General features: G+C 36.8%; 1 protein-coding gene and 1 pseudogene across 2 annotated transcripts in view; one reads left to right on the plus strand and one right to left on the minus strand.

Moving 5' to 3' along the window:
- LUZP2 (leucine zipper protein 2) overlaps nucleotides 1-25,951 on the minus strand; it is a 469,487-nt gene that overhangs the window by 100,849 nt on the left and 342,687 nt on the right. For both annotated transcript variants that reach the window (XM_088017667.1, XM_028117737.2), the window contains exons 6-7: nucleotides 20,980-21,042; nucleotides 14,154-14,216 (exon numbers count right to left, since the gene is read on the minus strand). In XM_088017667.1, coding sequence (XP_087873793.1) covers nucleotides 14,154-14,216; nucleotides 20,980-21,042 — 126 coding nt within the window. The remainder of the gene's footprint in view (nucleotides 1-14,153; nucleotides 14,217-20,979; nucleotides 21,043-25,951) is intronic.
- On the plus strand, nucleotides 23,428-24,160 carry LOC114220022 (transcription cofactor vestigial-like protein 1 pseudogene; annotated as a pseudogene).

A 25,951-nucleotide genomic window follows, 5' to 3' on the forward strand; every position in this document is an offset into this window, starting at 1 on the left:
AGTTTATCATTCTATTTCTGTCAGCATATGTTCAAAGAACTAATCAGAAGGCAAGATGAAGACAACCAGGCTTTGCTGAGTGCCTACCAGGTTGCCAATTCTCATACTCTATCAGTACATGCACCATTTCTATAGTCTAGTGATGATTTCCACTGTGCAGCTGGGAAAACAGCTCAGGGAGGTTATGCAACTCACTGAAGAGAAAGAAGAGCATGTATTTTATTAAGTTTCTGCTAGAACTCATTATTATGACTGAAAGAGAGTAAAATTTCACTTCCTGTTTTTGAACAACAATCACTAGGACTTGTGCAATTAATATGTGCCAGACACTATTATAAGTTGATAATTTGCTTGTATATACTCATTAAATTCTCAAAATAACTGTAAGGTATAGAAGCTATAATTAATATCATTTTACAGATGAGAAATAAGGAGGTATATGCTTATTTATCTTGTTCAAATCCATACTTAAATTGACAGTATTAAACACAGAGGCCTGGGTCCAAGCTCTGCTTTTAATTCCTGCCTTTTCCACGGGTTGGAGATAAAGACAGTGAACTCAGTTGTGAATAAAACACAGGCTTAATGATTGCCCAAAACAGGGGACACCAATCCTTGTGCTCTCATTTTTTTCCTTATTACTCAGAATATTTGAATCTACTTCTCCTTTCACAGACTAGTAGATAACTTTAAATGAGAAAAATTGTATACCCCATTAAGTAGCAATGTGGTTTCCATTCTCATTAAATTGCTTATTAAAAAGAAATATGAAAGTATTGGATTGTGGGGTTTTCGTGTTTGTTTTTGACCTATTTTCTGAGCATAATGCTTCTATATCATCAGCCTCCTTTCCTCTCTCCCTTTTTCCTACATTCACTTTAAAGTCAAAAGACATTTAGGTTGGTAAGTAGTAAAAGAAAAAACAAACACACACACAAAACTAGAACCAGAACCTGTGTGCCTGCTGATCAGTCAGAAGCACGTAGGTTGTTACCACATTGTGGCTGGCGTATGCTTGCTGGCTGGAATGACAAGACCCACCCAGGGTCCGTGCGCAGGAGGAGAACAAGTCAGAGAGGGAAGCTAGTTGCCATATACAAGCCAGGAGGAACTTGAACCTTTGCCCACCAACAAAGAAAAGCAATGTTTACAAAATTATTGCCACTTTTCTGCAAGAATTACTAACATCACCATCAACTCCCCTCGTGATTTGACACCATCCTGTCTTCCAGTTTCTCTTCTCTTGCCTCTCTCCACACGTACCACGCATTTCAGAAAGTTCCTATAATGATTTATTTAATACTAACACATGTCCAAACTGCCCTTCCTCTGGTTAGACTGTTTTCCCAATGAAGACTGCATTCTTCACTTACTCATTTGACTCTTTCCTTTCCTCTTTTCTTCATCTCTACAAATATTTACTGAGTACCCACCAAGCATAGACTTTTTGGTATAATGCCTTCAAGGTCTAATCCACTGCCACTCTTCCCCGTGAAATTTATCCCAACATAGTAGTAATAGGTTTACTGATCTTTGACTTTCCCTTCATTGACCCCATCCTCCCAAGAGCAGTAAATAAAGTACTTATTAAAACACCATACTGTATGAAAATTAATTGCAAACTAGCCCATCAGCCTTACTAGACTGAGGGCAAGACAACCTTCATCCAACTCTGATTTCCCCATGCCTGTTACAAAATGTCAGTTGTGATGACTGGGGAAACAAAGGGGGGGGGATGTTAAATAAACAATATAAATATTCTTTTTCAGAGGGCCATGTACTAAAGAAACACTAGTACGTTAAGAAAGGCTGAAAGGGAATTCTAATTACCTGATTTCAAATGCTGGTTTTTTTCTACTACCTCAATGTCTATAGAATTTTAAAATTAAGAAGAAAAGCAGGGGTGCCTGGTTGGCTCACTGGGTAGAGCAGGGAGGTTGTGAGTTCAAGCCCCATGCTGGGTGTTGAGATTACTTAAAACAATAACAAAAACAAAACTCTTTCATACCAGATTAATTAAATGCCTAGGGCCTTGTAATTTAAAATGTGGCCCATTGGCCGTCACAGTCAGCACTGTCTAGGGATTGCCTGAAATGCAAAATCTCAAACCTCATCCCAGACCTACTAAATCCAAATATCCCTTTGAAAAGATATACAGGTGATCCCTGTGTGAAAATTTATAAAACCACGAACATCCTCATTTAGTGAAGCAGGGCACTATAATTAAAATAACCAGAGTTGAACAGGCAACCTGTAAGACTGTGCTTGATTGGGACCAAACTCTTGCAGACTAATGTAACATTTAAATCCAAGCAGCATGCAATTAAAAAGGTTCAAATAAATGAAAATGTAAATACGGGATCACTATTATCCACAATTTATCTAAACTAAAAACAAATTTAATTCATAAAGAAAGGAGTGATATAATATCGAGTTAACGTAGTTCCTGCTCCATTTGAAACAAACAAAAAAATCCATTTTTAATAATATTATTTTAGAAGATTTTACAGATGTCAATGAATAAATTATCAGTGTATCAGCATATCAAATTTGTCCAAGGTAAAACCAAGCACGAAACCAAATCATTATAGCCAAGTCCTCTTATACACCTAAGATTAAAGACAATTTTCATGTATTATTTCCTTGTTAATTATTTTCCTATGTTAAAGACAGTTGAAAAAGAGAATGTATCTTTCATATCTCTGATTCCAGACAATGGTCAAGTGCAATTATGTTAAGAAATTGTATTCTGAGGGTTGCGGAAAGAGAGGTGGATAGGGGGATGGGGTGACGGGGTGATGAACATTAAGGAGGGCACGAGATGTGATGAGCACTGGGTGTTATTCACAGCTAATGAATCATTGAACATTATATCAAAAACTAATGATGTACTATAAGTTGGCTATCTGAATTTAAATTAAAAAAAAAGAAATTAATTCAGTTCTTGGCCTCTATATTATTTTCTTCCCTTTAAAAAAGAAACTCTTGTAAAAAATTTATTAGGAAAATATGTATTCCAACAATTTCATTTCCAAAAAGCTATTATGCCCTTAGTCCTAGATGCCATACAAAAACTAAAAAAATCAGCTGTTTCCTCTTCAGAATGTCCTCAAGATTCTTTTGCCTTAATTTATAAAAAAATAAAACAAATACATTTGCCTAAAATGAAGGGGATGAATTGCTCTTTCCCTGACTTTCAAGACAACTCTATATTTTAAAGGAGGAGAAAAGGGGCCTGGCATTTAGCTTTATACATTCAAGAGACTGCCAAGCCTGAAGGCCTGAGTTGAGAATATGTGATGCATTTCTCGAATGAGACTAAGTACAATTGTTTAGAGTCTGAAAATGTGACATCGTATTATCTTGAGAAATAAATTGCCCTCTGGGGAAAAAACCAAAACCAAAACCAAAATCAATTCATTGATAATAAAATGTGTATAAAATATTTTGTAAAAGCCATTTGCATATATAATCTCATCTGATCCTGCTGAAGTGCATGTATTAATTTTGTCCATAGTTTACTAACAGAGGACTTGATACCCATAAGGCTAAGTGACCACTTCAGCTCAGTTTCCAGGTAAGTGAGAGAGGCAATAAAGAACCCGGATGCCCTGACTGCAAACATATATATTTTTTAACCACCTCAATGTACATTTACTAAGGAAGAAGAAATGGACAAAATGTTCAGTAGATGATGCTTAGTTGATATAGATATTAGTCAAAGCTACAATACAGTCTTCCGTGAAAGTGTTTGTCTTTCTCTTGGACCATGTAATGTGCTCCTAGATCCCACAGTAGGGGCTTCTTAATTGTGTTACGTGGTTTGCCTGACTTGTCACCAGCAGCACTGATTATGCAAAAAGATTTTACCAAAATATGTTCATAGAGTTTCTATACATCATTTAATATAACCCACACAGATATTTTCAGCCTCAGGGAATGTTCTTATCTCCATTTCAAAGGTGGAGTAGCAATGGTTGGGGGTCAGGATGGTAGGATATACCAGTTGTGACTTTGACAGAAGAGATTATACAACTGAGAAAAAAACTGAGAAGTGTATGTTGACGACTGTGAATTTTGGCTTCTGGCTAAAGAGCATGGGTTCAGAGCACTGAAATGATTTTCACTGCCTACTCCAATAATACACCCCACTCACATTCCCTGTTTATTTTACTATTAGCAATACATTGGATTCTACCCTAGCCACAAATCTTCCTAGGACTGAAAAACAATTACATCATGAACTTAAATTCTCCTTCTGAAGGAGCCTTACAAGAGTGGGCGTAGAGAATAGAAAGGGCAAGTAGAGACAAAGAATAAAGAAGGAACCAAAACGAGAAGGCTGTGAGGAAAACACCTTACTTTATAGATATGAGCTTGGCATCTCTGTGGGAATCAGATAGCATATAAAAAAAATCAACTATATATTTTTTTATTGGAGTGCAGTTAACACACAGTGTCAATTTAAAAATAAAAAAAATGAATTCATTTAAAAAACAAATATCTGATCAATCTTTAAAAAAGAATCAACTCCAATTGGAAGTGAGAAAGGAATTCAACAGTCAGAATTTTGTAAGAAGGAAAAAAATCTGCCTTGGAATGTTGAGAACCTTAATCACTAAATATTTATGACTTTATTTATTTATTTGAGAGAGAGAGAATGAGAGAGAGCACGAGAGGGAAGAGGGTCAGAGGGAGAAGCAGACTCCCTGCCGAGCAGGGAGCCCGACGTGGGACTCGATCCCGGGACTCCAGGATCATGACCTGAGCCGAAGGCAGTCACTTAACCAACTGAGCCACCCAGGCGCCCCTAATCACTAACTATTTAGAATGAGAAGCAATGTCATCAGCAAGATTAGCTACTTCATGCAAGAGACTAGGATGGAAGGTGCTACAGGACCCTTGTAATGTGAAGATTCTTCTGTGGGTAAAGACTTACTTACGTAGTAAGTTGATCTGACTGGTTTCTAAAATGGGCCTTGTTAAGGCTAAATGACAGTGGTAGAGGCTAAGATACCCTGGAATCTCTCTTTAAGCAAAATGAGTTAATTAGAGAAAGACAATTATCATATGATCTCACTCATATGTAGAATTTAAGAAACAAAACAGGATCATAGGGGAAGGGAGGGAAAAATAAAGCAAGACGAAATCAGAGGGGGAGACAAATCATAAGGGACTCTTAGTCATAGGAAACAAACCGAGGGTTGCTGGGGGAGGGGAGGGGGATGGTGTAACTGGGTGATGGACATTAAAGAGAGCACATGTTGCAATGAGCACCGGGTATTGTATAAGAATGACGCATCACTGACCTCCACCTCTAAAACTAATAATATATTATAGGTTAATTAATTGAATTTCAAAAAAATAAAAAATTGTTTGTTACAAATATGTAAGAAAAAAGAGAGACAGACCAGGGCCAGTGAGTGAAGTGTAGCGTTGTTGGAGTGAAAGACTCCCAGTGGGTACTACTTAGGCATTCTTCTCAAGCCTTCGGAAGCTGCACATTCCTTGTTATAAACCATGAAATTTATGGAGAACTCTTCTTTTTAAAATTCCTCTAAATTGTGTCTGCTGCAGTGGCTTCGTATGCATTTACCTTCAGAGGTAATTGGCTTCTTCTCTGTTATTACGCGTAGGTTAACAAACACCCTAGTAACTGAGTAACAGCGATGAAATGAAATAAAATAAATCAAGTCACAAATATACTTCCAAAATGTCTCCTGCCATGACAAAGGGGAACATCAAAATGTGTTGCCAAAAGAGGAAGTATTCAAAGAATAATAACTTGCTCTTGTCTTCTGAAATTATATTTGGCATCGTCAAGAAGATAAAGGATATGGAAAAGAAGGCATTTTTAAAAAATTGCATAATGAGTGAAATTGATGTAAGTTATCTTCACTGTTCTTTTTATTTTATATTACAAATAAAAGAGTATGTGTATTTAGAACAGAGATATTAATGTGATTGTTCTATATTTTAGAGATGAAAAGCTATTTGAGGATGTTTTAGGCCCTGAGCCATACTTCTATAGGGTACTCAAATTTGACTACAAAAGGACACAATATCTAATCTATAAATTAGAACCTAAGATGAGTTCTGATCAGAAACATGTATTAAATTTTCAGTGTGCTCAGAAAAAAAGAAGATGCCTCACATTGAAATATTATATATATCTATATTTATATTTATATTTAAACATACTGAAAATGAAACCATTTAGGACCTAAGGAAATCAGTGCATCAGTTTGCACATGTCCTACTTGGGTCTGAAATGGCAGTATACTGAGCAAGTCCCAGAAGGAGAGTGATTCCCCCTGCAAAGGTCTCATGATGGTGCCACTGCTCTACATATGCTCCAAGCAAGGAAATGTACGTCCAGCTGAAACTAATAAATAAAAGACGGGCGCCCCTCTCAGTGGGGGGAGGGCGGCAGCTTGTTAGGCCAAGACCCACATGCAACATGATAAATAGGATGAGAATCGGTAGGGAAAGTCCGTGATCCAAGGATCACCCCCCTCTCTCAGAACAAGGGAGAAATGTTCTAGGGCTGATCTGAGGTTCATTGTCTTCCTTTTGTTTTTCGACACAAGAGTCCCACTCGTGCCCTTCTCTAACATTCCTTAGCATATAGAACACTTCTCTTTGAAATATATGTAACAATTATTATTTCCTGGGACAGTAAGACGACGGTGTAGAAATCTTGCAGGGTAGCTCTGCAGAAACTGAAGACTGGCTATAGGCAAAATATTTAGAGCTCATTCAGGAACGGCAAACAGGTTTATCTCGACTACCAACTGTGACTGGCCTTTAGGATCTGCTTCACAGCTTGGAAGGAGAATGATTTTGAGGCTAGATCCAAGCTCAGTGGGAAAGAGCACCACGACACATTAGCAAGTTATGGAATAGGTACAGGGTGTGGGGTAGGGACACACAAAGATACACATTTTAGAACGTATTCACAAGCACACTTAAAATATTTTGTCTTCCTATGTGATAGGGCGTAACATTTTTTTTTTTTCAAATCCTGAGCTAATGGTAAAATTTGGTTAAAATGGTAAAATTTAAAAACATTATTTAAAGTTATAAACACTTTCTAAAAATCATTTCTAACATAACCATCAGCCTGGCAGAGACTGTATCTGTTTTCTAATAAGTAAACAGATTGAGAGAAAGAAACTTGGAACAAACATGATTTATGCCCAGTAACAGCTTAGAATGGTAGAAGCTAAGGGCCAATATGTAAAGCAATGGTTCTTAAACAGTTAAACTTTGGATGTTTATAGAACATTTGATAATCTGATAATTTACACAAACTTCATTCTAAGAGAAATGCCTTATGAAAAGTCACAAAAATGATGAGCAAATTCTGAGGAGTCAATACATTCCTGAAATGCATCCACTGACTTCAAATCCTTCACTAAAAGCATAAATTGGGAAGCACTTTGCTCAGTGCCTGACAGATAACATACATGCTCAATCAGTAGTTTTGAACAAATGAGTGAACATGAAGTCAGGAAATTCATACTGAAGTTGTGTCATCATAGATATTTCACTTTAAAACTCTGAGCTTCTTTTCTTAAAAAATCCTGCGCTTTTGGTGATTTTCACCAAAATTGGATTTTGGAGAATCCCAATGTTTTTGAAGAAAATTTAACGTTTACTAAATTTCAATTTGTTACAACTTCTGATAAGAAACATCTGTGTCCTTTTATAACCTGAATGTCTCCTCCATTATCAGATAAATAATGAAAAAAATAAATGAGGCTTGTTGGCTTTTGTGTGTTAAGCATAGACTCAACAAGGCTGAAAAGTTGTTTTGACTGGGAGGTCAATTAATTTTCTCTTGTGTCCTACCCACAGAACATACCCTATTCTGTAGTTTTAAAAACATGTAGGGTGGACCACAAGAACATAGGGAGTCAGAAAAGAAATCTCTGTCCCAAGAAATTGCCAATTCTAAACTGAAAGCAGCATATTTTTGCACTGAAAAATGCTTATGTTTTTTAAGGAAATGCATTGAGTTTTAGTTGCCAACAGATGTTATGGGTTTTTTTGTCATCAAGTTATATTTCCAGCTATACATGTTTGCCCTTTAGATCTCTGAGTGCATTAGGAAATAGTTCTTGAAAATATAATCTATAAATAACCCTAAGAAACAAAATAGAATATAACTGGGAAAAATGTAATATAGTGGGGCCAAAGACCAAGATTAGAATAAAAACTCTGCCACTTACAAGTTTTGTGACTTCAGACAAGTCTTTTAACATCTCTAGGCTTTGTTTTTCTGATGCATGATAAGGTGACATTATTACCTGCCCCCACTGACTCACAGAATTATTTGAGTCACAAATGAATGTGTTTTGAAAACCTTAAAGTTTGTCAAATCAAGTACGTAAGTAAAATCAGCAACCCTTCTCACCTTTTCTCCAAGAAGCCTACATTTTAGCGCCAAAGCTCATTTAACTGGAGATAATTTGACACTTGTAACAAATGACTGGCACCAAAAATGCTTTGCTCATTAAAAAATGGTTTAACACATAAATGAGATAAATGTAAGATAATGAGAGGCAGATGCACAAAAATTACCTTAAATTTCACAGGGGTTTAAAAATTATGGGGCAACTGCTTATAGAAGATTCAAATCATCAAAAAATAATGACATTTGTTGGTATTTATACAAGGAAATTCATGTGGCAATGTTCCTGCTTTCAGGAGCAAACAACAGTGGGGATTATCAAGTTGAGCACATCTGGTTTCTAGAGAAAATACCAAAGAGAACACATGCCATGTTGATGTCTGAGTTTCGGAGGGAACGGGTATATGTGGTGTGTCACCAAATATGCTGGAATAAATATCAGAATGTTGATACAATAATATAAATATATACTGTGAAATAGTTATCAAAGTAGTAACTATAAATCTGTCAGATATACTTGACATGATACTCCAACAAGTCAGCTCAATTTTAAATGAATGAATGAATGAATGAGTGAATCTACTATGATAGTTTCAATCTATTAACAAATTTGCTTTTTAAATAAATATTTTGGTGGCCTTTACTGTCAAACTTCTGAAGGCCTCAATTCCCTCACTGTTATGGATTCCCACAACTTCTCTTCTCTCTCTAATAGGGGTTGGAATGAGGATGCAATAATGTTCATAACAGCAGTGGGTACAGTATAAATGCTAGGTATATGGAAGGCATAGTGATTCTCATCCTGTTTCCTATTTTTGTGATGTGAAATGAAAAGGCCAGCTTGTCTCCTTCCATAGTGAAAATTCATAAAGTGAACTTAAGTTTGTAAATCTAACTGAACAGCTAAAATCTTAGCAACTTTTATTAGCCAACACTTGTGATCTTTAGAAGTTACAATAGCCAAGATATGGAAGCAACTACACACACACACACACACACACACACACACACACACACACACACACACAGGCAATGGAATATCACACAGCCAAGAAAAGGATGAGATCAGCAAGATGGGGGGCTAGGAGGTCCCAACACTTGCCTCTCCCACAAAAACAATAAATAAACAACTACAAACAGATGAAAATAGGTCAGGGAAAGCTGTGAACTACAATGAAGAAGCAGCCAAAACACTATGGAACTCAAATCAGGATGGCCGAATAGAAAACCATAGGAAGCATTTAATTTATGCCACCCCACCCCCCAGTCCAGGGCAGCTCAGTGCCAGGAGGAATCCCTACAGAGAAATCTCACCCCATAGGAAAAGGGAGAACAGAAGAACCCCAGCAAGCCTCAACCACTATGGAAGTTTGCAGCCTTTGCCACACCAAGGATTTGCATAGTTTACTCCAATGCTGAGCCCAGCTGATGGAGCCTTCCAGAGTCCCTGCTGCTACATCCCCTCCCCAGGGCTGGAGCTGTTGTTGCAGTGAGACATGCCCCTAGGGTTCCCAAACCCCACTTTCTGGGATTGGGATGCATGCCTCAGTGCTTTGCCATAAATGTGACGAGAGCTGCCACTGCTCTGAGCCCTGCCTTCCAAGTTCCCAGGTCCTGGCTCTGACCAGTCATTGCTGAGGACCACCTGGCAGATGCTCTGAGCCCTGCGCCTGGGTCCCAGGTCATGGTTTTAGGCTGTCAGTGCCAGGACTGTGCCGATGCCACTCTGAACACCACTTTAAGTATATACGATTGCATTTATCAATTATTCTTCAATAAAGTAAAAAAAAAAATCAAAACTCAAAAAAGTGTACTAGGTATCAGTAACATCCCAATTTTTCAATAATTTTAGTGAATTACTTTATAGTTATATGTATGTTCAATAAAAATTATATCTCAAGTTGGAAATAACACATTTTTCATCATAGTAAAATCACAACACACACATATACAAATAGACGGCTGCACAAATATTTATAAAGTTAAAGCTGAGACACTCTGGCATATACATATGAAAAATCATTCATTTAGATTTTTACAAAGAAATTATTAAAGGATGCTTTATGTTTCAAAATTATGTGAAAAAGCAGAATATATAATCTATATTAACATATATATATATATATAAACCAAAAGGCAGATTATGCCTAGTATAAAAGGAAATAAACAGAAATATAAAATGTTTCCAAGTATTGCGTGCTTTGAGTGATGGGACTTTAAGTGGAATTTTTAGGGTTTTTTAGAAGATTTTATTTATTTATTTGAGACAGAGAGAGAGAAAGAGTGATCAGGGGTGGGAGGGGGAGGAGCAGAGGGAGATGGACAAACAGACTCTGCACTGAGCACGTAGCACGATGTGGGGCTCAATCCCATGACCCCAAGGTCACGACCTGAGCCAAAATCAAGAGTCAGAAACTTAACCAACTGAGCCATACAGGTACCCCGGATTTCTTTTAGCTTTTCAAAATATTTTTCTACAATGAGAAAATAATACTTCTGAAATTAAACAAGTGGATATAGTAAAAGTAAAATAGAGCAGTAAAATAGAGAGTAGATGTTCCAGAGAATATCATCTCCAAGTGGAATCAAGGAGGACAAAAAGTAACGCGAGTCTTGGGTAACTAACAGCAGGGCCTCACTTCTTCCTTTAGTGGAGAATGTTTACTACTGGCAGCCTTCCCAATCAAAAGCCAGCTCTCAAACAAAAATAAGGATACTGAATTTATCAACATGTCTGGCAACTGTCAGCACATACCATACATTCGTCCTCCAAAGTCTATCTTTATTACAAACTATCAAATCTATTCAAAACTGAACAGATTTTCAGGGAAACTACTTGAAATGGAATCCTCTACTACTCATCTTATTACCTAAGATATTCTGTGGGTTCATTTTCAAAAGTGCATGAGTGAACCTCTGTGGTCACATGCCCTTTGGGGCTATGTATGTGAGTTCCTACCACATACTGCCATGACACATCTATTTGTGTATGCATGTATGCATACGCATGTACCCGTGTGTGTGTGTGTATATATATATATATATATATATATGTATGTATCTATATATATACATAATATATATTCATTTATTCATTCAATATATGTTTTCACAAGATCTAAAATGTACATTGTTGATATAGTAGTAGGCAAATCAGATGAGTGAATACCATCAAGATGAATGAATGAATACATCATAGCAGAAACTGTTTTCACAATGGAAGCTGAAAATATTAAGGTCTCACTTCTTTTGCATGGATACATGACCAAGTTTAGGGAAATATCTTAAAAAATTCTCCTCCTTTACAAAAACTAGGACACTGAAGAACAAGTGCCTTTTCCCTTTCTTCTTTGACTTTGTACAGAGTTGGACAAAGACAGCCTATAAATCTTTAACCACTATCATATACGGGGCGGGGGGGAATCAAAACTTAGTAAGTTGAGGATCATGATATGGAAAGGTAGGAAAACCAAAAAATTTGGTCCTGTTGACACTGTTTAGCTACTGAATAAGCTAAAAAATTGTCCTGTTTATAAACCTCTTGTTATTTAATAAAAATCTTGCTGCTAAATAGCTTTTTGGGGAGTGTATATGCTGAAGGAATCCTAATTTATGCAGCTTCATGGTCTATTCACACACAATTCACCTGATCTCATATGTAAGTGCTCCTTTCAAAGTGACATTGAAATAATAAGGCTTACAAATAATGTCTCATTTTCAAATCATAGAGTTTCAACAAATCCTGATTTGGGTAATTTTTGAAAGTTGATAAATTACTAATGTATATTCAACAACTGGCATATTACAAAGAAGTAAATCACTGAAAATTATTGGATCTCCTTATTCTCTTCTCCCAAATTTTCTTTTCGCTAACTCTCCAATTTGGGAAATGAAATTCAAAAGATTTAAAAAGCCTCATATGATCTATCTTCACATTAATTTCTCAGCCTACTGCCTAAAACATATCAGCTCTAGGGAGCTAGGATTTGTTTCATTTCATTCCTGATATTAAGTTAAGCTAATTCACAGAGAACTGGAAATTTCTCTACAAATGAAAATACACATACACACAGACATGCATGCCCTTTCTTTTCCAATTTCAGGGATTTATTGTTGATGACTGCAAAGAGCTAAGGCCAACCTGAATATAAAAGTTAAGATACCCCGAGCTCGAGTCTCAGTATGAAAGATTAAAAGTAGACAGACAAATGCCTTCGGTTTTATACTTTCATCTACTTACGACATAAAATGAACAGAGTGCTGAGAAGCAGGGGTCTGTAAGCATTAATGAGAATTAATTCACAGTTTTCTTGGTGTGCTGGGGAATATCTTGTTGTAAATGAGGTCAAAGAAATGGCAAGAAGCATATTTATGTAAGAGTAAATGGCAAGATAATGTCCGGATTCATGCGTCACATAGAATGAGTAGTAAATATTGGTTGACATAATAGGAACACCTTCCCCTGACTCTGAGCCAAAAGTAAAAGGGCTAAAGAAGAGAAATGTGTCATTTCTTATTATTTTCATTAGAAAAATTGCAGGATTTTCCAACCATTAAGTAAAATGAGGAATTATTATCCCTCTTTAATTTAAACCTTGTGCTTGTAGATTGAGCTGATCATTGTAATGAAAACATTTTTTAAAAAATTATTACACACAATGTAATTCGTATTTATTATTTATTAAGCAAATCATTACTCCTACTCCAAAGAGCCTAAAATTCCATGATTTTACTGCATTTGGAAATGCACATGGACCATAAGCACAACAATTAAAGACAACTACCTTTTATCTCCCCCTGTTCAAGGGAGATAAAAGAAAGTTTCATCTTGTTGCTGTAACAAACTACCATGAACTAAGTGGCTTAAAACCAAACAAACCAAAACAAAACACTTCTACTCTCTTATAGTTCTGAGAGTCTGAAATCTGAAATAAATTTTATGGGACTAAGATCAAGGGGTTGGTAGGGCTGGTTCTTTCTGGAGGTTGTAGGAAGGAAATTCTACATTACACTGTCTTTCCTCCTCCAGCTTCTGTGATCACATAATCTTCATATTTAGGCCTTTTTGACTTACTCTTATAAGGACTTGTATGATTATATTTAGGTTTCACCTGGATATTTTGGAAAAACCTTCCTATCTGAAGATCCTTAACTTAATCACATCTGCAAAGTCTCCTTTGCCATAAGGTATGAGATTCATAGGTTGCAGGAATTAGCAAGTGGATATCTTTGCAAGGCCATTATTCCGGTAGATGTCTACCTATACATGTATCTTGACTTGACAGTCTTGTAAAGAAAAGTATCAATAATTAAAATCAATCAACAATGATTAAATACAAAGACTCTTAGTAATAAAAAGATTTATGCAAGGATCTCTGGAGGTCAAGAATGTAGATCACCACTGGATCTCATCTCTGGAAATTCACTCAATCTATGCTGTCCTTAATGTAAATACTCTGAAAGACCACACTCTTCAATATTGAATTAAAGTAACTGAAGGTTACAAAGGGACTTTAAACACTTTGGAATGATGCCTGCCTTTGATTAAGAATGTACCCAGGAAACCATAAATGCATTTGTCTCCATTAATTAAGAAGGCAAGGAAATCAACGTGTCTTCAATGCAGTCAAATACAGCTGTAATTCTTACAAAAATCCAGAAATTAAATTTAAGCTAAATGATATTATAGTTTGCGTACTGGGAGGGTAAAGGTTTGGAAAGGGAGAAAGATGCTCACCTTAAATAATAAATCCTTCTTCCCATAACGAAGCTCCTTCAGCTGGGCTTGGATTTTTTTTGACTGCAAGAACAGAAACATAGATTAGTGCCTCAATTTCATTTATATTTTCAAACTTAAAGATGAAAATTATTTTAAACTGTACAAGAGTGAATTTTGCAGTCAAGCAAAAGCTCAATCTCTGCCTTCCAAGTTGGACTTCCAGCTAGCCTAGGCAGGAGGACAAAACCAAAGGTGTGCAAAAGAACCATGTTGTTTAATTTTTGTAGAAATTTTACTTTTTAACTTTTAATTTTTGAGTATAGTTGACACACAATAGGAACCATATTGTTTAAAAGGCAATATTTAAAGAAAATAGTTTATTGTTTCTCTCCCCAGCTTCCCCTCCTGCCAAAAAAGAATACACACACACACCCCACACACACATACACACACACACACACACCCCCACACACAGAATTTTAGTCACCAGAGTATGTCCAACAATCCAATTTTAGATGCTAAATATACCTATGTATATGTATGCCTCAGTTTTCTCTGCTTATTTACAATTACTTCCTTTTTAAGATCAAATATGTGAAATTTAAACTGACAACCAAGTTTGAATTTGATGTATGCCCAAAGGGAAGGCAGCAAGCAAATGTGACAGGAAGCAAAGAAAACAGCTAGAATGCTAAGATGCTGAGGTGAAGGGTGTTTGCTCTGTAGAAGAATGCACTTTTTAAGAGAACTATGCCAAATATAAAAGTGCTTTATAACAAGAAAATTTCTCTCAGCAGGACATGTTTGCCTACTAATGGAAATATACCTGGTGAACCACAGATGATGATCCTGTCTTCCCATTTTTCCAGAGCAGACCCAATTTCAAACATTCTAACATAAGGACCTCAGTTATTTGTCCTTCTGTATCTAAAATTACAGGTTCTGACCCCTCCGTAGGAGAACAAAAACACAAATAGATTATCATAGTCACATAAAAAATGATAATTGAAAAAAATAGTAAAATAGGTGAATAGGAATATAAAATGGTATAGTCACTTCGGGAAACAGTTTGGTGGTTTCTTATAAAGTTAAACATACATAAACTGCATAATACAGCAATTCTTTCTACATACATAAATGTTTATAGTATCTTTATTCATAAGAGTCAAAAGCTGGAAACAACCTACAAGTCCATTAACTGGTAAATAGCAAACATTTTATGGTACATTCATGAAATACTACAATACTGTTGAGCAATTTTAAAAAAGTGAATTAAGTACTGAAGCATGTAACAGTGTGGATAGAAAAAAAAACAGTGTGGATGGAGTTTTTTTTATTTTTATTTTATTTTTTTTAATGTGCACTCTGGTGAATAACTAGATTTTTTTTATTTTATTCTGTTATGTTAATCACCATACAATATACATCATTAGTGTTTGATGTAGTGTTCCATGATTCATTGTTTGCGTATAACACCCAGTGCTCCATGCAGAACGTGCCCTCCTTAATACCCATCACCAGGCTAACCCATCCCCCCACCCGCCTCCCCTCTAGAAGCCTCAGTTTGTTTCTCAGAGGTCTCTCATGGTCTTTCATGGTTCGTCTCCACCTCCGATTTACCCCCCCCTTCATTTTTCCCTTCCTGCTATCTTCTTCTTCTTCTTTTTTTTTTTTTTAACATATAGTGTATTATTTGTTCCAGAGGTACAGGTCTGTGATTCAACAGTCTTACACAATTCACAGCGCTCACCACAGCACATACCCTCCCCAAAAGCATTATACTATGTGAAATAATCCAGTCATTAGAAGCTATCTTTTGTATAATGCCATTTATATGATATTCTAAAAAAGACAAAAGGATAGGGCTAGAAATCAGGCTAGTAGTTGACCTTGGCTGGGGATTTGTGGTAGAGATTATAAAATAGCAGGAGAAAATATTGGGGATGATGATGTTCTGTATCTTTAATATATACATTGATCAAACCCATTCAATGGTATACTTAAATAGGATGAATTGTATGCAAATTACATCTTAATAAAATTCAATTTTAAAAGTAGTTGGCCGTAGTATATACTAAACACAAGATCCTCATGGGACTATTATAGCCCAATAAACTGTGTTGATATGAAGGTCCTCTTCAACAAATGAAGCCCACTCACGTTTTTTGAAATATTATAATTTTCCTAGCTTACACCGAATGTCTATGAGTCTTTCACGGAATCAACTGCAGGTATACTATGGTTCAGTTTGTTGTTATATTCAGAACATGTCTAATGATGCAAGATAGGAGAGTTTGCCAAGTGGGAGACTGTTAAGATGGTGTTATAATTCCTGAATTCTTGTCTAATGCTGGAAGCCCACCAATTAGAGTAGAATCTTCAAAGTGTTGCCTGTGGTCACCACCACAAGGCTCTACTATTAGAAACAGTTTTCACAGACATCCCTATCATGAACCAACTGCATTCTGGGATCTATTGAATCAGGAAATTGATAACAGAGAACAAAAAGAAAATAAAATGAAAAGAAATAAAGGAAAGGAAGACATGGAAAGAGGGAGAGAGGAAAAGTAAAGGGGGGAGAGTGGTGACTTGAGAGGGGGGAGTGGAAAGCAGGGAGAAAGAATTTGACTCATTAACAATTCAGAACTGTGCAATTAAACTCTATACCCAGAAGAAGCAAGGATTCGTTTGTTTGTTTTTTATAAACTAGCTACTATTTTTTTCATTTCCATAAAAAGTCATCCTCTTTCCCTTGATATGTTTACTGAAAGTGAAATGCAGGATAGAATGCATAGAAGACAATGAGCCATCACTGTATGTGTAGGGTTGATCCTGGCTCGTGAGAATAAAAACTCTCACTTGAAACCCCCAGCCTCCTGAATTTATACTTCTGCTTCAGGATTCTACATTACAGCTCTGTTCTCCTTGCACAAAATTCCCCAAGTAACCCCTAATGATGATATCTCAGACATAGCATCTCTCTCTTGTTACGTTAATTTTATCTCCAAGACATCTGCTGGTTTTTGAGGCTATTCTTAATTTTGTGCTACTGATTTCAGTAAAAAATCATTTCTGTTATCTTCTCCAACTTCAAATGCACAGTTGATTGGCATTGTCTCCCTCCTGTTTCAATCTGTTGTCCAGGACTCATTTATAGCCAGGACAGTCCCTTAGGTAAACAGAGTTTATTTATTTTTCCAAACGAATGTTGACCAACATCAAAGGGGAATGAGAGGTTACCACTACATATGGTGTGCGTGATTTGCTCAATTTCACTTCTACTCTTTCAAATAATTAATGCTCTATTTTTTAAGTGTCAGAAAAGACTAATTTTAACCATTTTGGGTATTTATTTTAATGCATATTTATGCTGAATGCACAGAATATAATTTAAACTTTTATTCATAACTTGAATTGATTATTAAAACATCAGTTTTTGTGTTATGCAGTGATTCATTCAGGAACTATAATAAAAGGCTACATATCTTTGTGCTGCACTAAGTGAGCAAGAACAGTTAGATTTCCTGAGCTTAGTTAAGATTTAGAATTTTTTTTTAGAAATTTTCATCACAGTCATCACTTCTCTGCATTGCATATTCCAGCTATCTTCTAATGTTCAGTGAGTTAAAAATCAAAATCCTATCTAAAGATCTGATGAGAGTATGCACAGTAAGAATAAGTGCAAAATTTGAGTTGAGCTCATTTTGTAACGCACATTGATCTAAAACCCCATGACATTTTGTTTTCTTTTAGCTTCCTACGGCATCATTTTGAAAAGCTAAAATTGTCAGAAGGGTAAACTTGAAACCATTGAGCTATTGCTATATTGGGGATTTTAGTAATTTTTTTTGGTGGGCAGCAAAGCAAGGTTTATTGAGTGATTGCTAAGTGATAGTACAAAACTCCCAAGGAGGGAGGGGACCCAGGAGGGTTGCCAGATTTTAGTAATTTTTAAAACTAATGGTTTTAAATGTCATTTTACATGTTGATGCCTGTGAGTCATGAAGTTTTCACAAGTCTGTAGCAAAATTAAGTTTGTGATAATGATGATGCTGATTGTAAGTATAATAAAAGGATGGCGAGGAGAAGGTGAAGACAAAGAAGATGGATATGATAGAACATTTTATTTTATTTTTTCATTTAATTTTATTTTTTAAAGATTTCATTTATTTATTTATTTGATAGAGAGAGAGAGAGAGAGTATAAGTGAGGTGGGAGGTGGGGAGGGGCAGGCAGAGGGAGAGGGAGAAGCAGGCTCCCCACTGAGCAGGGAGCCCCATGCAGGGCTCGATCCCAGGACCCTAGGATCATGACCTGAGCTGAAGGCAGACACTTAACCAACTGAGCCACCCAGGCGCCCGTGATAGAATATTTTAGCTAGTCTCTGACATTTTTCTTCTCTACAATTCATGTCCAAGTAGCATTTCCTTCATGAAATAACAGTGAAGATGATTGTAGTGGTATTTACAGTAGACTCTACTGTTTTCAATATTCTGCCTTGGCAAATTAAAACACTGGCAATCCATTAGGTGTCAATGGGATCTGGATGTTATCTATGAATAGTTTAGGGTCACTGATTTAGAAGACAGCTCCTTTTTTAGCTCCTAAACTGAGAGAAGACATTACTATTTTGTTTTGGTGGTGGTGGTGGTGTTAAAACAAATAATTACATTTATTACCCATATTCTTGGGAAGTGTTTTTGTGACAGGAAAAAAAAAAATATAACATATATATATGCCTCTGTTATTTCCCAGAATGTTAAACTCTAAATTTTTTCCATAAATAAATAAAAAGATAGGTCAAATAAATAAACTGATTTCAACATTATGCAGTACTAATATTATGAAGCATCTAGGAATGCATAAATTAAAATGCAGATATAATGTATCCTCTAAGGAATTGAGATGAATTTAAAGAAATGAATCATTCATGAACTAAGGGACTAAAAATACAGGTGGACCCAGATTGTTGTTGCTTATTTATTCATTTGTTTGTTTCTAAACAGCACAGGCAACTTTGCCTAGGGGCCATCTCTCTCCCGTGAGTGTTGTGGGGACCCTGAGAACATGGTAACCATCTCAGAATATAGCTTCAAACCATATAGTACTTATTCAAAAATTGGTTCCCCTTGCTTACCCTCTTATAAGTAATATCCAGAAACGGCACATTACTCATGTAATATTTCTAGAAACCTAGTACATTAAACAACATTAAGTGTCTGTGTCTATTCAGATAGAAAAGTATAATGAAAGAAATACCAAACTGGCTCATATTCACAAGCTATTCAGTTTGATTATTCATTTATGGAGTATCAACCTTCAGTTTCCATGTACTGAAAATTTGTACTCATTTCATGTACAATATTATTGTGAAGGCATTATAAACAGGTTATTATATTTCATGTCAGACTCTAACTTCAGTGTTGAGTGGCAAGGACTTTTACATGTCCATCAAGGAGTATTCTCAGCTTGTTTACTAAAAAAAAATCCCAAGGTCTGGATAAGCGCATGACCACCAACCTAATGACATTTTCCAGACTCCATTCAGCTTGGCTAGGCATGTGACCTACGTCTGGCAAATAGGATGCAATGAGACATGTGTCACTTCTTCCTAGCTGGACTTCTAAAAAGCAATGCTTGTGAGTCACCAGGTAATCTTCTCTGTCCCTTCTGCTAGAAGGTGATAGTAACAGGGAAAGGTCATTGGAACAAAAGGTAGATCCACAATTAGAAAATGATAGTGGTATTTCACCAGCTCTGTGCCTTACTTCTAACCACTACAGGAAAGGGGTTAAACTTTTAACTTGTGTGAGCCACTGTTCTTGTTCTATCTATACCACTTTCCTTCCCCCTTCTTTAACAGATACCAGATCTACATTGTGGTATGTGTGGTATGAGGACTCTCATGCTTACTTTTTATCATTCACAGGTTTTTCCATTAATAAATCCCTTGCACAACGAGTCTCATATTTCATGTGCTTGTTGGAGGATCCAGCTAACACAGTGATTGTGGTCTCCTCTCCTCCAGGAAAAGAATGACTTACTATGACACTGTCTTTACTATCACATTACTATCACTAAGAATTACATGAGCTACATGTCTATAGCATTAAATAGGGGATCATAAAGCGCAGATGGAAATTGATTTTAGGTAAATCTAAATTAACCAGAATGACTCCCCCACCCCCCACTAATAAATGCATGAAACAATTTTCCTGCCTAGCAAGTAGACCCAATGACTGTTTGTTTCTTAAAGTTTATGGTCAACCCCAGAATCCTCATTCTGACATTTCATTGTCATTGCAAAACTTTGTAGACATCACATAGTAGATGGCTCAAAAAAAATAAAAATTTCAGGGGCGCCTGGGTGGCTCAGTTGGTTGAGCAACTGCCTTCGGCTCAGGTCATGATCCTGGAGTCCCTGGATCGAGTCCCGCATCGGGCTCCCTGCTCGGCAGGGAGTCTGCTTCTCCCTCTGACCCTCCCCCCTCTCATGTGCTCTCTCTCTCAAATAAATAAATAAAATCTTTAAAAAAAAAATAAAAATTTCATTGACCTCCAGGTATTTGCTATTAAGAAAATCCTGGTAATCCAGTTAAGGATGGAATACATAAAATCACTTTAGGGAAGCAACGCTTAACTGGCTTAATTTCTTTTTTGGTTATGCAATTTTAAAACACCCCAAAACACCTAAAAGTTTAAAATCTGTTTTCATTTTTCTGTTCCAGTGCTTTCATTTATGTTAGTGACAGACGAAGTCTCCAGGTTTCCGGGTTAAGGAAGAACAATCTGGTGCTAATATTTTGGCACTCTCTATTCCACTGAAGCTAGAAAATGTACTCACCTCTTCTGCATGGATGCCACACAGCTTGCTTCCTGACAAGAGTTTGTTCTTCAAGCTTTTATTCTGATGAAAGAAACATAGTTTATTGCTAAGAAATTATAAACCATTAACAATTCCTTAAATATGTCAGGCACATTTCTCTGTTTTGTTCATGTATAAGTCCTTCATGATAGGAGATGTAATGGATTTGCATAAAGGGAGTAGAATCTGTCATGTAAAAGAATGTTTCTTTCATTCAATTAACATTCTGATATCTTCACGTTAACATGCTCATTTGAAAAGATGGAACTTTATTTGGCCTTACATTTAATGCTGTTTTATTATATCTGCATATTTTATATTAGAAAATAATTTTAGTTTCAAATCTGCAGTTGATGCTGGTTTTTGAAAACACATCTCTAAACAGCAAACATTGGGTTTTTTTAATCACTATGTTCAATTAGCCAACATATAGTACATCATTAATTTTTGATGTAGTGTTCAATGATTCATTAGGATTCTGGTTACCTTGGATCCTAGTATAATGTAGTCACACACCCATGAGGGTCTGTACTCCCTTTAAAGACTACAGCTTTGAGTCCTCTTATATTCTGGAGGCCTGTGAATTATACTCAAAAGGCTTCTTGATGCTCAGAAGCCATTTCTTTTTTCAGGCCAATAAGTGTACTCTCTCTGCTGGGCTTGAGTCTGGACAGATATGATAATCCTTTGAACTCACCATAATTGACCTTGATTCATAGATGAATGTTTGTTACTTCTGACATAGAAGCCATGTGTTCTTAGCCATCTGAATCTAAACCCTTACAGCTATTCAATTGTATCTGCCTCATTATGCTCAGGGTTTTCTTTCTTTGTCCTGATAACTCAGGTACTTTTAGACAGGCGGGCTAAAGGAGAACAGAAAACTTAAAGGAGAACAGAAACCCACAGGATTCAGACTTTGTACTGTCTCCACAGGAGCAAACCATGTAGTGGTAAAGTACATCTCATGCATAATGACTCTAAAGAGAGTCAGTCTGATGAGCACTATGAGCAAACTGAACACAATTTATGCAGAATGAATAACTGAATGATGAGTAACTGAATGAATACATCAAATTTGAGAGTTCTTCACTTATAATTCTCACCTTTTGAACATCATTTCCTATTTTATTTTCCTGTCATACAGGGAGGGGATACAGCTGCCTCAGTTTGAAAGAAGCCTTTGGCTAATTTTTCTTCCTTAGCGAAGAGCTGAAATTCTAAAAAACTCATTTCTTAGAATTTTAGTACTATGAAATGATTTACACAAATGAGGAGTTATCTTGATTCACTCAAGTAATTTTTTTGGCAAATATTCATATTCATCATACAACAAAGCACGAGATTAGAGTTTTTAAAGGGAATTTAATATATATTATCCCTATATTGAGAAAAACTGTAAACTATAACAAGGGGATGAATACCGATGTTCTAAATCTGCAGTGTTGCTCAGATCGTAGGTTAAAAAAATATCCTTCTGTTTGTGTCTATTTATGATATTTTTGACATATGTAATCTTAATTTTTTCTCATAAATGGTCTATTTCTCCTATCATCTTTATACACATAGAAATATCTTCATTATCTCTAGAGATTTAATATTCACTTAGATTTTTCATCTTTTTTTTTTTTTGAGAGAGAGAGAGAGAGAGAGAAAGCGAGAATGTGAGCAGGGGGGAGTGGGGGCAGAGTTAGAGGGAGAATCTTAAGCAGGCTCCACTGCCCAGTGTGGAGCCTCATGTGAGGCTTGATCTCACAACCCTGAGATCATGATCTGAAGTGAAATCAAGAGCAGGACACTGAACCGACTGAGCCACCCAGGTGCCCAGATTTTTCATCTTTTTTAGGATTATAGTCTTTTAGTAGAAAGACATGGAATTTAAATAAGGTCTATAGTTTGTTTAATAGTATTGTATTAATGTTAATTTTCTGGTTCAGTAATTATATTATCACTCTGTATGATGCTGTATTAGAGGTTTGGGGCAAAGATAGACAAGAACATTCTATACTAATTTGGCATGCCCTTTTCTATGTCAAAATCTATCTCAAAAAAAGTTAAATTACCTAGGGGCGCCTAGGTGGCTCAGTTGGTTGGGCATCCAAGTCTTGATTTCGGCTCAGGTCATGATCTCAGGGTCCTGGTGTGGAACCCCATGTCGGGTTCCACGCTCAGTGTGGAGTCTGCTTGCTGCTTGGGATCATTTCTGTCCCTGTCCCTCTGCCCCTCCCCCTGCTTGTGCTCTATATCTCCCTAAAATAAATAAAATCTTTAAAAAAAGTTAAATTACCTAAAAAATTAAAATTAACTCTGAGCTGCTTGAAAGTGGGCCAGGCAGCTCTGGTCCTCACAGCGCACCATTGCCCAGCCAGAGCATCTTGCTGTCTTAGGTGATGGTCAGGAATTACACTGTCACCTGTGTCACTCGAAATGGAAGAAATAGGGAAGACTGCCGTGGAGGTGCAGAGACCTATAAAGACTGAGCGGAATTTCTGGTGTGCCTTTTTCACCTATTTTCAAGGGGCCAGCAGCAGCACGGTGGATGAATACCTCTAGAGCTTTGAGCACTGTCAAGAGCCCCCAGGGAGTGAGTCCCTTAAGCCAGAGTGAAGATGTGATCCTGACGAATGACAACAAAATGTCTCCAAATCAGTGCGGCTGTTTTTCTTCTCAATGGACAAAACCACAACCAGAAGTATCTTTGACATATTCTGTCACCAACTGCAGCTTGAATGGTTCCTATGCCTATGGATCAGTACCCAGAGTCCCAGGCGAGGACCTCTTCCATTCAGTCTGGCAAGCTGTGGCATTTCCCCTCCCCAGCCCATTCCAGCTTTCCAGAGCCCGACTATTCTCACACCTACTCCACTGGGCACATGGTTCTAGAGCCTCAGCCTAATGGGAAATAGAAACCCTTCCTAAGTCTCCTCCAGCATGACACATACCTGGCCCATCCTCAGGAACTGGCTGTGTAGGACTGCAATTCTGCCCAGACAGCCAGAACCATGGGACTGTTCTTCAACCTGCCTCCCAGATCAGCCCACTATAAGAAAATGTATTCCCCCACCCCACACCCACACACCCAGATTGTGGACATGCCAGTGCCAGCCTTACAAGTGAAAAAGGCCAGCCTCCAGAGAGAAGAAATCTATCCTTTCATTAAACTTCAGTTTGAAAAAGAGAACTTTTCTTCAAATCTGCTCATGATTTGCCTTCCACAGGAGCCCCCCTGACTTCCATAAACAATGTAATCATCCCTTTAGCTCTTTCACTGCTAGTGACATCTGGGAAATATTAGCTTTCTTTTCGGCACAAAACCATTGGGGCCACCATGTGGATACCCAGAGCATCCTACACAAACTGGAGGTGAAAGACAAGGCTTGGTCTATGACATGGCAGCAGGACCTCCCTGCAAATAGTTCCAGAAAAAATGGTACATTTCTCCAATATCATTCGTCTCTCTAATCTGGTAGACAGCTTTGTGTTCAGTATGAGCATGGTCCTTAGCGCATGACAACTCAGGAAGTCGCTGCTACAATGTTCCCCGTCCACACACACCCCGCTTGCTCCTGTGGAATAGCTCAGGGGGTGGAAATTAAATGAATTTATGGATTAAAAAATAATAGTAAAATAAATAAAAATAAAAAATAAGATAAAATTGAAACAAGATAGGTGAACTGTATTGGATATGAAGATTTACATACCAACACAAACCATCCACATCTGAGTAACTTGATTAGAAATGATAATGCAGTTAATAATATATTTAAAATTTAGGGTATGTGGCCTATACTATTTAAAGTTTGCACCTTCACTTAAAGCTTTTTTCCTTTTTTCTTTCCTCCTTCTTTCCCTTCCTTTTTTTTTTTTTTTTTCCATTCTGTTCAATTCTAAGATGATAACGCAATGAATAGAACTTTATTTCACTGGAAATGCTTATGATGGACTTGGAGAATTCACCTGGAACTGCACAGGGAAGACTGCTTCTCCTCAACAGGGGTGTCCTGGTGACCACCCCAAAGTGAGCAATGCTTCCATATGTGTCCACCATCTGTGCAGGCAGTTGATAATTCTGGGCAACTGTGTAAACCATGTAAAGCAATATGTTTCCATCAAGCTAACTGTCATTTCTAAAGCTTAAGGATTAGAGGATTTCACTATTTGAAATACACCCAGAACTGGGGGTAATAATTACAGTCATCCACAAAGGGGCCAATTGTGGGACACAAGGAACACTTGTCAAGGCCCATACTAAGATTGTTCTCAGATGGCATGTTCTTCAGAAACATGAATGGCACATAGCACTGAAGAGGGAATACTGACTTCCAGACAATTTCCTGATTTAACCTTTCCACTTATGGTTAGTGAGCATACTTCTTTAATTCCAGAAGGATTCATGGCTTGATATCACTCTGGCATTAAGAACACCGTTTTTGTTTTGTTTTTGTTTTTACAGTTTTGTAAGCAGACTTGTGTCATTTCATCTACCCTCTAAACAGTGGATCTCATCCCTATCAAACCTAATGATGCTTTTATAAGATCTAAAACAACTTATAAATATAATTATACCCAACATGCCAGGATCCAATTAGGATTATGCCTCACTTGAGAGAATACGAAGAAAAGTAGATTAAAAGAGTCATCAAATGTTTAAATGTCTATTCTTCCTGCCTGTCACATTTCTGCTATCCCTTGTTCTAATAACCATACTCTGATTTTTCTTATGAGCAATATTTTTCCATGCTAATTCCATGTGGCTGGTATGACTCTAACCCCAACCACTCTATCTAGGATAAGGATAAAACTCAAGCCCAGCCAATCAGTCTTGGTGCAGATTTGGCAAAATAACATAAACACTGCTGATGAAAAGCTAATATAAATCTTTTCTTTTCAAGAATTATTAAGGATAAGGTGCTGAGAGTCATCACTAAGTCAGAACCCCTCTGAGACGACC

Source organism: Eumetopias jubatus, unplaced genomic scaffold, assembly GCF_037043125.1.
Source record: "Eumetopias jubatus isolate StellerSeaLion01/CBP00866 unplaced genomic scaffold, mEumJub1_p1.0 scaffold_13, whole genome shotgun sequence".
Taxonomy (NCBI): Eukaryota; Metazoa; Chordata; class Mammalia; order Carnivora; family Otariidae; genus Eumetopias; species Eumetopias jubatus.